Here is an 11,831-nt window from a genome sequence, read left to right as displayed (position 1 = left end):
AGAAGAGTAACGAAAAAGTGTCGAGAAACAGAAGGGAAAAAGAGAAGCTTCGTCAGAAGTGATCAGCAAATCTGGGCCTAACTGTATGAGTCATCGTTTTCCGTCCTTCGGCTTTCTTCAATCTAGGAGGTATTGGGTTGGCTCGAGGGGGCCCACGCTACTCCTCGCAATTAGTTAAAATCCTGCATCCCTTTATTCAGCAGGATTACGTGACGTAGTGGGGTTATCTCGATACTGATTGGTTGGGCATTTGTTTACGTTAGCAACTGTTCTTTCCTTTCTATTCCAAGTAAGCCAAACCAAGTCAAGTATCATTTGTCTTAAGTGACTCATTCTATATTCTTTCACAAAGATTTCAATTCTTTCACTGCATATATTTCTTACTCAACACGAAGATAGACATGAAGCCATGTAGAATATAAACAAACTAATTATGTGTCGACGTTGCCAGGTGCACTAAGCAAAAATATATCATTGTTACAATAAAAGACATAAACAAATGATAAATTTAAGTTAAGTACAGACGCAGACGAGAAAGAATTATATTTCAACGAATTTGGTGTGTATTTAATGAACTTCACGTTAATTAACAACCTAACTTGGAGAAACTTAGCTCAACTTTAACATGCCATTTTGCTTACAAACCATCAGCTGGAACTGACTTCACAGGTCACATGTTTGAGTATTCGTGATCTTCTTCCTCTTGAAGTGCAAATACCCAATTATAAAACAAAGAGAATAAATATAAAATTTAAAACAAAAGAATAAAAAATAAAGAAGAATCAAAAGAACAGGAAATAAATAAAATTAACTGAAAATAAATTTAAAGATAAGAATTAAAAGAAAATTTAATGCTGCCTAGAATTAACTATATTTTTATTTCATATCCGCCTTTGAACAGCGGACCCAATTTTTTTGGGTTTACAACTACTTATGTTCAACTCCGTAGCCTTGTCATTTTGAACCCATTTCTGAAGACAAGGGAACACCTGGATCATGTATTGGGAGAAATTTGCTTTCGTGGAGTGCTCTTTGATGGAACTTAACCGCATTTGCGTTACATGGAGAGGAAGACTACGAGAACCTCCCAAGGTTAACCTGACGGCAAGGAGACTCTAACCCAGTGTGTTCCAAACTGTCGGGCGCGCCCCCCTAGGGGGGCGCGAGACTGCTGCAGGGGGGGCACGCAGCTGATTCCAAAATATCATTTTCGAATACAAACCAAAAAAGTCGAATAGGTGTCAAAAAAATAATATTGTCACGTTTTGGTTACGAGTAAAGGACGAGTTTCCTACTTTAACAAATAAAGCTTTAGAAATTTTATTGCCCTTTGTAACATCTTACTTATGTGAAACTGGGTTTTCTGCAGTAGCTGTCTTAAAGACAAAGTATAGATCTTGCTTAAAGATTGAAAAGGAACTGAGAACCGCGATATCTTCAATGATACCACGGTTTGACAAAATTTGTGCTGAAAAACAAGCTCACCCTTCACATTAAATTTTTATAATGTTGTATTAATGTTGAATTCTATTCTTTGTACATTTGTAAGATTTGTTTTTATTACATTATATTATTATTTCTTAAAATAGATAATAATTTTTTATGTATTTTTATACATAATATTGTATATTATTTTGTAGCCCAATAAATAAATTACAATATCAGATGAGTGTTTATGAAATTGGAATAGTTAGAAAAATTAAGGGGGACACAACAAATTTTTTTTCCAAAGAGGGGGGCGCAGGTACAAAAAGTTTGGAAAGCACTGCTCTAACCCATGATCCGTCTATCACTGAGGATATTTCACGTGAGTACTGTGGTCGGTGCAACCCGGATGAGGAATTCGCATCGACCAGCCATCGCTGGGATTCGAACCCGGTTCACCTCATTGGATGGTAAACCCTCTGTCCAGGAGCCATCACGGCTCAGAATTAACTACAGTACCACAAAGCAGACGAAAAGGTTAACAACATAAAAAGTCATTAAATATCGCTTGTCGTAAGAAGCCCAATCTTATTGAAAATTTTAAACAGTTACCAACAATCATACTTATAATCAATTTTCTTACATATCAGCCCTTACGAACAAACGTACATGTCGAGAAAATGAGTTGTCGGGCAAATGAAATATGCGCAAAAAAAAAAAAAAAAAAAAATCAAAACTCTCCCCCTTGAATAACTTTTGATCGACACTTCACATTTTAGAATTCATTCCTAATGGTTCGAATGGAGGATCTTAATTAATTTGAACAGACAATATTTTAAATTGCGAAATCAGATACAAAAACCTTCTTTCTCAGAATAAACAAAAAAATTTTTTTGACTAATTCGGATTGCTGACCTCCAAAATATAAAGCAAAATACGGTAGTCGCAATATGGGAAATGTGGGTCCATTAGTTGGGCTAGGAGAGTGTTCCAAAGCTTGAACCAGTTAATTTCAATTTTTGCGTATTAAGCCAAATCTCACGAACTATTTAAGATAATCAAAAAAAATTTACACACAATTATAAAATTCGTTTACCCAAAGAGAATTATAAGCAGAAAACAACTTTTTAGTAAATATTTATTATTTATTAAATAACAGTCTAAAAAAATTTAATTGCAAGGTGTATTTTCTTACATCTTTGTGGAGAAAGTAATTTTACATACAATTTAATACAAATTTAATGCAAATTTTAATGCAAAATACAAATTTTAACGAATTCGGTCTAATAGTTCCTGAAAAAAAAATAATCGAATTTTAAGAATACGTCTTCTTGAAAATCTTTCACGTGCAGCTTCAATTAAGCACAATTATCACATTATTTTCAAATTATTCTTCATGATTTACGACTGAAGTATATGGCAAAAAAAGAGATCCAATGAATAAGTTTAAGATTTTTTTTTTCTATCTAAATTGATGAGCAATCAGGAATCACTTCTCTTACTTTCGAAAGCTGAACAAAAACAATCTATCAGACGGTGCAGAGTTTCAGTAACATAGTCGCTGAAACACAAGTTGTTTCAAAAGTGAAGTGAAGAGCTGAAACACAAGTTAGCTTGTTCCATAAAATGGCTCGATAGAAACATGATTCTTGTTGTCAAACTGGCACTGAAAACGTGCCGATCTGGAAAGTAGTTGTCGAACTGTCATACACACTTCTTGTTTCATCATGTTTTGGTTGACTGCTTCTTATTATTCACGCATTTTAAAATACAGATTTGGCTTAAGCATGCAAAAAAGGAAGCTAAAGCGAGAGTGAGATACACACCAGTATAAGAACCTCTCTCATCTCGAAAAAAACCTGAAAAAAAAGAAAATATAATTGATTATTATCAGGATAACGGTAGGGTACGTGGACCAATAGACTGCTTGGTGACGACGACGAAACAGTCACGTGCAAGTAATTAAAATGAATGTCACGACGCACATTTAAATTTTATATATTATTTTTACAAGTCACTTTAATTTTATATTCAGATATGTAATTTTTTGTTCAACAACAAAAATCTGGAGGCAACTCTCCCCTATCAGCAAAATAACTTGGGTCCAATAATCGCGAATCTTGTCTAAATGATCGTTTAAGGGGCCGTTGTTTTCCGATACTGGCCCAATATAGAATTGCCATATTCACCCGATATTTTACAGCCACTTTCAACCAATATCGGCCCTATATAGAATTGTAAGATTCATCCAATATTTTATAGTCATTATTTGGCCAATATAAGCCCTATATTAGTTGTATAAATAGAACCAATATTTAAAAATCTAGGCATCCCAATATAGGTCCTTCGGTGCATGTTCTTACAGGACCAATATTGAGCCAAACTGGGGCAAAGGTAAAATTGTTGCTAGGGTTTTAATGCATTGATGGTGGCAGTTGGCGTAAGAATTTGCTTTATTTACGGGGTAAGGAATTTCTCAAATTTAAGATGAATTTTAGAATTTTTTTGCGTTACATATGCCTTAATACCGTGGAATGATATACTCAAAGGTTTATGAGCAGTGATTGTGTATTTTTTTTCCCTGCATATTTGGTAGTTAGTGGGCCTTTAAGTTTTTAATTTTTTTTTAATTTCATTTTTTTTTTTACGAAATTTAGGTAAACTTAACTGAAAAGATTAGGAACCTCTGATCTAAACGACTCGCTGTACCATTCATAAATAAAAATGGCCCTTTCATCATTTCAAATTTCATTTGGTGCATTCCTTCATTTGGTTCGTCATCCAGGTGCATTTCCGTGGACTGCATAATGACCTGCATGGAACATTTTCTACTAGTCTAACAATTAGAAAATCTTGAACTAATTTTCAAATTTTAATTTTTTATATTCCTTCTTACTCGCTTGATATTTTTTCTACACTCGTTCGATATTTCAAGTCATTGCGCAACAAAACAAAATGTGTTGTTAAACGTCCTAGCGGCTACTGTTACGATTTTTGAATATAGAGAGAAGTTTAAATTATTGTAATAAAGAGAGCTGATAGTGTTTTTCTTACCTATTAAAGGAGAAATGGCTAAGTCCAAAGGTGCAGCCAAGATAAACATTGATGCAAGAGCTGATGCCTGAATTTCCTTTTCTAAGGAGTCAGATACCACGGAAGGGTAGATCAACGACAACCCCGTCTGTGTCCACTGAAATATGAGAACCACTAGGGCAAGAAATATAATATTTGGTACACATGGCATAAGAGCCAGAGCTATAGTTTGGCACAAAAACATAGTGATTGCAAATCCATTACTAGACAAAAGCTTCAAATCCGCTAACCAGCCAAGTACCAAACAGCCCACAAACTCAACACATGTTGAGTAGATCACTACGTATTTAGAATGTATTGGATTAATACCGACGTCTATTGCGTAATCAACAAGAAGTGTAAAGAATGCCGGTAATACGAAATAACGCATTCCATTGCTGATTAAAATCAACCAGAAAATTGGATGGGTAAACAAAGTTTTCATCAATTTGTTTGTGTGAAGCTTCTGTGTGGGTGCAACAACAGAATCAGTTGTGAAGCACTTCGTCGAACTTTCAGTTTTCGTACGTATAGATTTCATATTATGATCGTATTTGGCTTCGTTATTCTTAGAATCAAGAGGGATATCAATCCATTGGTTAGATTTATTTCTATTTATTTCAAATGCGTCTATGCCATGAGCTCTGTAGGATATTGCTTTGACTTGCAGTTCAGTATCATTGCAAACTGTTTTGAAGTTTCCGGGATAAATGCTGCTAATGCAGTCTTTTGAACCATTTTTCTGTGTATGAAAGTCGTTTTGATGGGCAGTTTGTATTGAGTCCACGCAGTTTACAATCTCTTCGTTTCTTCTATGACCGTTCGTGTTCTCATTAACTTTATCGTATTCTCCAGAAACATTCGCACTCTCGTTCGCATGAAGTTTTATTCGTTTACCTGGTTTATTTAATAGTATTAAAAGGGCTGCTGGAGTAGCGTGCATTGTTGCGCCAGCAAGAAGTAAGAAAGCACCCGAAAGACCAAAACTGTCCACTAAAAAATCGAGGTATGGAGAAAAGCAGCAGATCCCAAGGACAGCTCCAGCATTTGTCACTCCCAACGCTTTGGATAAATCATTCTTAAAATGTTCCATTGTAATTGAATTGAGAAGAAGAATTTCAAAAGCGAATCCAAATCCTGTAAAAAAATAATTAAAGTATTAATCCATAATGATTTTTTTCAACTAAAATATACTGATATCTATTTCTGATGATTAAAAAAATTCATCGTTTGTAAAAATTACTTATACTATTATAATTGTTTAATATCATACCAAATATAATTCCCCACAGTACAGTCACTGTTTTCACATTTTCAGCAAAGAAACAAGCACCGATTGCTGTAGAGGATAAGATGCATCCAAACAGAATTGTTGAACGAAGACCTATTATATTGCCTATATAGGCAATTATAGGACCTATAAAAGAGCAAAGTATAAAAACAATTAATAGACTTTGTTAGTTTGCCATTCTGACAAAGTTAGGCTAAGAATTTAAAGGAATTTTTTTTAATGTAATAGTTAGGAAAATAAGTATAACTGAATGACAATGTCAACCTTCATCTATGAAAATGTACTTCAGCATAGAATCGAGTTAATATGCCTTATATACTAGTGAATTTAAATAGAATAACAGTAGTGGTAGTCACGCTACACTACTCCCCCACCAGAATTTTATTTGTAATAGAATTCACTGAGCCGATATCACTAGTTGATTTATTGCTGTTTTGTGAGTAGCCGGGAGAGCTGTATTAAGATCACGGTCGTGGTTGCTTCTGTGTTGCCATTAGCAGTCGAGTGTATACAGACCGATGGTATGTGCGATCGGGACTTAGTAGCAACAGCGTGACGAGGTCAATATCGCAGTCACATATAGCAAGCCAACTGTTCAATGTGGACCATCAATCGAAGGAGGCGTGTTCAAATCGAAGTGGGCGTGTCTGTCGATGTAAAGTGTGTTCAGATCATGTCCGAGTCAACATTGTTATGTTATTAATGAGTCAGATAAAGCTTAGATGCAAAATTATTTATAAACTTGACATTTTATTAAATTAAAATAACATAATACCTGCAAGCCGAAGCTAATGGAGCGACAGCGTTCAAGCAATCCCTGGACCGTGCTGTTGACTGGGGCAAGGAAAACCTCAACCCCCAAGGGCAGTTGCTGTGCTTAAAAGCTTTGATCGAGAGGTGAATTATCTGCCATCTGCTGGCAAGTTTTGATACTGCTACAAATTAATAAAAATTATTTTATCTGCTTATCTTCTGGGATGTTGCTGCATCACACTTGCATCGAAATTTCAAACGCTCAACTTTATGAACTTAGTTTAATAGTTTTCTGATCGAAATGTAAAATGTTTTGTTCAAGTTAACTTACTTTACTCAGTTTTGTTTATTTTAACAGCGTTGTCATTTTAACTTTTAATTGATTTCCTGATAATGATTCTTTTTTATTTAACTGTGACCGAGAGAAGGTTGCCCGTTTCCGGCGTGCTTTCTTGGCATCACTTGATGAGTGTATTTTTCAGCAGTAGGTGACTCTTTTTCTATGCCATATTTTTCTTAATTTTCGGCCTCTGCTTTCCCGTCTGAAATTTTTAAGTACTTTAAGGATTTTAAAAAGAATAATTTTTAAGGAAAAAAATGATATTTTAGTTTTTCTCAAGTTTTATTTCCTAAGTTTAAAAATATAAGAATGATTTGAGACAAATAGGAGATGGCACGTGCCTGTTATCACTTTGGCGAACCCTTTATCGCCAGAGAAGTACATGTTAGGCAATGCTTAATTCCATCCACGAAGCTGACTCTCCCTTTTTAGCGTTATTGGAGTAAAAGAAGTTTTATTTCTCGACATATTCCGAAGGAAGAATGAAGTTTTCCACTTTTAAAACCTCAATGTAGTAATCCTATGATGCATCTGCAGAAGAATCATAGCATTTCCCCAATCTTTCAGTTGATCAGAATGATATAAATAAATAAAGTAAAATCTAAAATGGGATATTTCCGTATCTGTCGCACCAACTGCAATCGCCAAGGTACCAAATAGAATTTAAACTTGCAAATTTAAAAAAAAATGTAAATGGTAATTTTAAAAATTATGAGGATTAGTCCACCTTTACGCTCCTTTTGTGGCATGACATAGCTCTAATATTAAACTTGTTTTAACCTTGTTTTATTAACTTTATTTTAAACTTGTTTCAATCATGTCTCTAAAATTAAACTTGTTTAACCTTAAATTTGTTTCAACCCTGGAATATTTGAATACTACGATCTACTTTGCCTACTTTATTACCTAACTTTCTTTTTCCTTTATTTATCCTTTTTTTTCGGTGTTTGTTTCTTATACATTTTAGAAGTTTATGCAAAAATAAATTACCTAAATAAGCTGTGTCTCTAAACACTGGGATTTCAAACTATGAGTTATATGACACATATTTTTGGAAATATTAATTAATTAAATAAATAAAACACGTTTCAAATCAAACTATACTGGCTTCGTAACTTGAACTGAAAATATTGAGAAAAGTCTCTAAAGTTTGGAAGAGGATATAAGTTTTTTTCTCTTTCATTTTCCATGACAGTAAGAACCCTGTATTAAAGGTAAGAAGAGCAATTTTTTGATAAAATATGCTGTGTGAATTTAATTTAAAGAATAAAAAATTCAAGTTTGTTTAACTTTGATAGTGTTCTGAAAAAGTATTGCTATAACAAGTATTTAAACATGGTTAAAATAAATTTTTTTTAATGGTCGTCACTTAGGATCTCAATTACCTCAGAAATGATAGACTTGCTACTCTGCCTAAACCACAGCATTGGGGCAGCGTCACCCACGTCATGCAACCACAAACCCGTTTATAGGACGGATTACATTTACACAATCACACAGAAGAATAGACATAGAACACAGAGAGAAAGTTACATCCATGCCTACGGTGGGATTTGAACCCACAACCACTGACCCCGTAGTCCAGTACAGCAACCACTAGACCAGCAAATTGAAATTTAAGAAATGGATAAAAAATTAACCTGATCCGTTTCTAATGGTGTAGAGCAGTGTGTATGGTAGAGATGCAGCTTCACGTGTAGTGTCGAATCTGCTCATAGTGTAGACCATCAACATTCCAGCCACTTCTGTCGGACCATATGTCATGAACTTAATAACACAACTGGCCAGCACTACCAGCCAACTTTGTTTGCTATCTGGACCGTATTCCTTCATCCTTCAAGATATACAAACCACTCTATTGTTTCTATAAGGAATAAAATCAGAAGCTGTTGGTGTAAACTTTTAAGTTATAAAGTTTTTTTTTAACTAAAGTACTTTGACCGACTTAAGAGTCTAAGCCAGCAGTCGGATGTCAATGAAACTTTATACATGTTACCACTAAAGCTTGAAAACAGTTAAAATGCATGTCACAGTTATACTTTACATACAGTGTAACTGTGTGTATACACATACACACAAGTACACTGTCAAAGTTACATATAAAATAAAAATTACTAATTAAACCTTTATTTACTCTTAATTTCTTAACAGTTTATCCAACGCTTTATTTTCAAGTTAGTTTTCTTTAATTAAGGGAATTTTTTAAAAATTTAAACGTAAATATAATGAATATTAATTTTGGTCTCGCAAAATTTCACTTTTATTTTGGAAAAAAAAATCTTAAATTTTTATGAAGCCCTTTCTTGGCGTTCAGCTGTCATTGCATCTCGTGCCTGATATTCTGTGACTTAAAAGAGCCGCAATTAAAAAAAAATTTAAAGTTCATTTCACTAAGGCACTTAAAAGATCATAACTGGCACCCTATGTTTCAGTAAAATTCAACATAAAGGTACGTACCTTCTATGCTACTTCCCATTCAATAATAGACTGGTTGCATTTTATTCCAAATTCTGTTTCCATTGATATTTTATTTAGAAAATCTATTTCATACTATAGTGAGTTTCGATTATTTTGCATTCAAGATTTGGAATAGTAAAAATTACCAGAAGGTTCCGCCACCAGTTCGCTCTGCTCAGCAACCACCGTGGTTGCATCGCACTCAACAATATTTCTTTTCATAATTAGATTTGTCATAAAATATATAATTACAATTATTTCAAGCACATTTTGTTAATATGTTAATTGTACGAAATGTACGGAACAAATATTATTAAAATTCAAAAAAATGAACATAATGTTATTTATATATTATTTAATATCTAAACAATCAAGTTTAATAAAAATGTAACTAATAAATAGAAAAACAAACTTTTGATAGGTAGATAGGTAGGTACTTTATTTGCGTCGCACTAGAGCTGCACGTTGGGCTATTGGCGACGATCTCAGAAACATCCGAAGACATGCCATCGCAATTTTGATCCTCTGCAGAGGGGACGGCTCCCCTGCTTTAGTAGCCCTACGACCTGCGAGCGAAGTCGAGCACTTCATGGTAGAACAGTTTCACGAGAACCGATACAGCGCACCCTCGGTCCCTACGCAGGCCGATCAAGAAAAGACTGATCCAAGTGGTCACCCACCCACTTACTGACAGCAGCCAATGATGCCTGAATTCGGTATCTTTACGATCAGTCCACTGCGGGAACAAACTTTTGGACTTTAATAATATGTTTACCGGACACAATATTTAGGTAAAAGGCAGAAAACACTTGATTCCGCACTTTAAAATCATCGTAGTTAATCTGCAGATAAGCTAGGCAATGTGCGCAAATTAAAAAATAATTAATTTCAAATATATTTAATTGAAAAGAGATTTAATCAAAAGAAATTTTAAATTCAAAGAGATTTAAAATAAATTTAAAAAGATTTAAAGATTAGTCAACTGCATTTAAGGAATAACTACATATTAAAATTTAGGAATGAAGAATGTGCAACAGTATACAAAGTAATAAATGAGAAATAATTTTATTTATTACTGATATATCTAACGGTAATATTATATTACATGACAGATCAAACTGATAATAGTTTTTACCGCTCTTAAGCCTTTTCTATTTTTAAAAATTTCGATACATAATGTACAGATTAATAACTCAATCTCATATTTTGTTTTTATCATATGTATTTATTTATTTTTTGATATTAAGTTTGAGAGTTCATCGAATGAAGATCTCGAGAGAGATAAATTTTTCTACAAGAATGGATAAATATTCAATATTTAAAGCAAAATAAATGGGAAAATTCCGCTTAAAAGTACTTAAAATTACAATAACTTTCTAACAAATTAGAAATTCGAAAAAACTCGTGTCAATAAGTTAAGTGAAAATTAACTTTTCAGCACATCAAATAACTCTGTAGTTGCATTCTTGTAGACTGCAGAGTGGTCTTCATGGTATTTTTTGCTAAATATTTAACGGTTAATAATTCTTAAAGTAATTATTGAAAGCTAAATTTTTTTTGTTCACCCGTACTTCCTGTGTATTTTTCTACCTACTGTTTTACGTTACAATTTTAAGTTTTGAAGTCTTATCGTTTCTGCGCAACAAAACAAAACTTAACATTAAGTTAAATACCTAAACACCTAAAACAGGGGTGACACTAAAAAAAATTTTAATATACTGAGAGAAACGAACAATCACTTACTTTTATTCAAATATTCATCCTCTTTTAATTTTTAAACATCACTTTTCTAAATTAAACCTCAACAGGAAAAATCCGATAAAATAAATTTTATCAAAAAAAAGAAAGAAACATTTTGAAATAGTCAACATAGTTATTTACAGCTTCTGAACTTTTTAGCCGGACTGCCAGTCTGCTGACAATGCGCCACAAGCTTTCAAGTTCAAGATAAGCCTTTCATTTTTTTTCACAGAACTGCATAAATTTGTTAAAACATTGAAAAGATAAAAATTAATTATTTATTAAGTCCTCAGAATGGAATATATAGCCCCTAAAAACATGTGGACATAGGAGGGGGGGGAAAACAGTTTCTTATCAAATCTTATCACACCAGAAACTCCTGAAAAAAAGCAAGCATGCAATGCTACAGTGATCACAATTTACCATTAAGAAATGCACTCTTAATTATCATAATCTATTTTTACACCATCATAAATAAATCCCTTTCTTTCCTTTCAACTACGCAAAATTATTCATTTAAATTAGAATGCGTATATCGTCCATTTTTTTTTACTCATAAGGATAAAGATGAATAATACATACAAAATCAGTAACAGATAATTCGTATCTTTTATGAAATCTTATCCTGTTCCGAAAGCAACGGGTACTTCCAGCGACGAGATGACATCATAAGGTATGCAGCCAAAGGATCCAATTAACAATTAAGACATAACATAACAAAAAATTATTATTTTGACAAGACAGCGTAACAAG

At 33.3% G+C, this 11,831-nt stretch overlaps 1 protein-coding gene across 2 annotated transcripts; it reads right to left on the bottom strand.

Moving 5' to 3' along the window:
• Window positions 1-2,547: 2,547 nt before the first annotated feature.
• On the bottom strand, window positions 2,548-11,324 carry LOC107455033 (putative monocarboxylate transporter 5). Of its 2 annotated transcripts, none has more exons than XM_087150863.1 (5): window positions 11,082-11,324; window positions 8,522-8,745; window positions 5,771-5,914; window positions 4,480-5,634; window positions 2,548-3,284 (listed from the first exon to the last, which is right to left on the bottom strand). In XM_087150863.1, the coding sequence occupies exons 2-5, from the start codon at window positions 8,712-8,714 to the stop codon at window positions 3,151-3,153; spliced, it is 1,626 nt and encodes a 541-aa protein (XP_087006989.1). In that variant the 5' UTR covers window positions 8,715-8,745; window positions 11,082-11,324; the 3' UTR covers window positions 2,548-3,150. The 2 variants fall into 2 exon arrangements, with proteins under 2 accessions (XP_087006989.1, XP_087006990.1); XM_087150864.1 differs by lacking the exon at window positions 11,082-11,324 and adding an exon at window positions 10,933-11,030 and having other exon boundaries at window positions 2,550-3,284.
• Window positions 11,325-11,831: the final 507 nt, after the last annotated feature.

This window comes from Parasteatoda tepidariorum, chromosome 9 (genome assembly GCF_982258835.1).
Source record: "Parasteatoda tepidariorum strain Cologne lab strain chromosome 9, Ptep-v5.0, whole genome shotgun sequence".
NCBI lineage: Eukaryota > Metazoa > Arthropoda > Arachnida > Araneae > Theridiidae > Parasteatoda > Parasteatoda tepidariorum.
The sequence above is the reverse complement of the archived record's forward strand: the minus strand, read 5'-3'. Positions and strand labels throughout refer to the sequence as shown.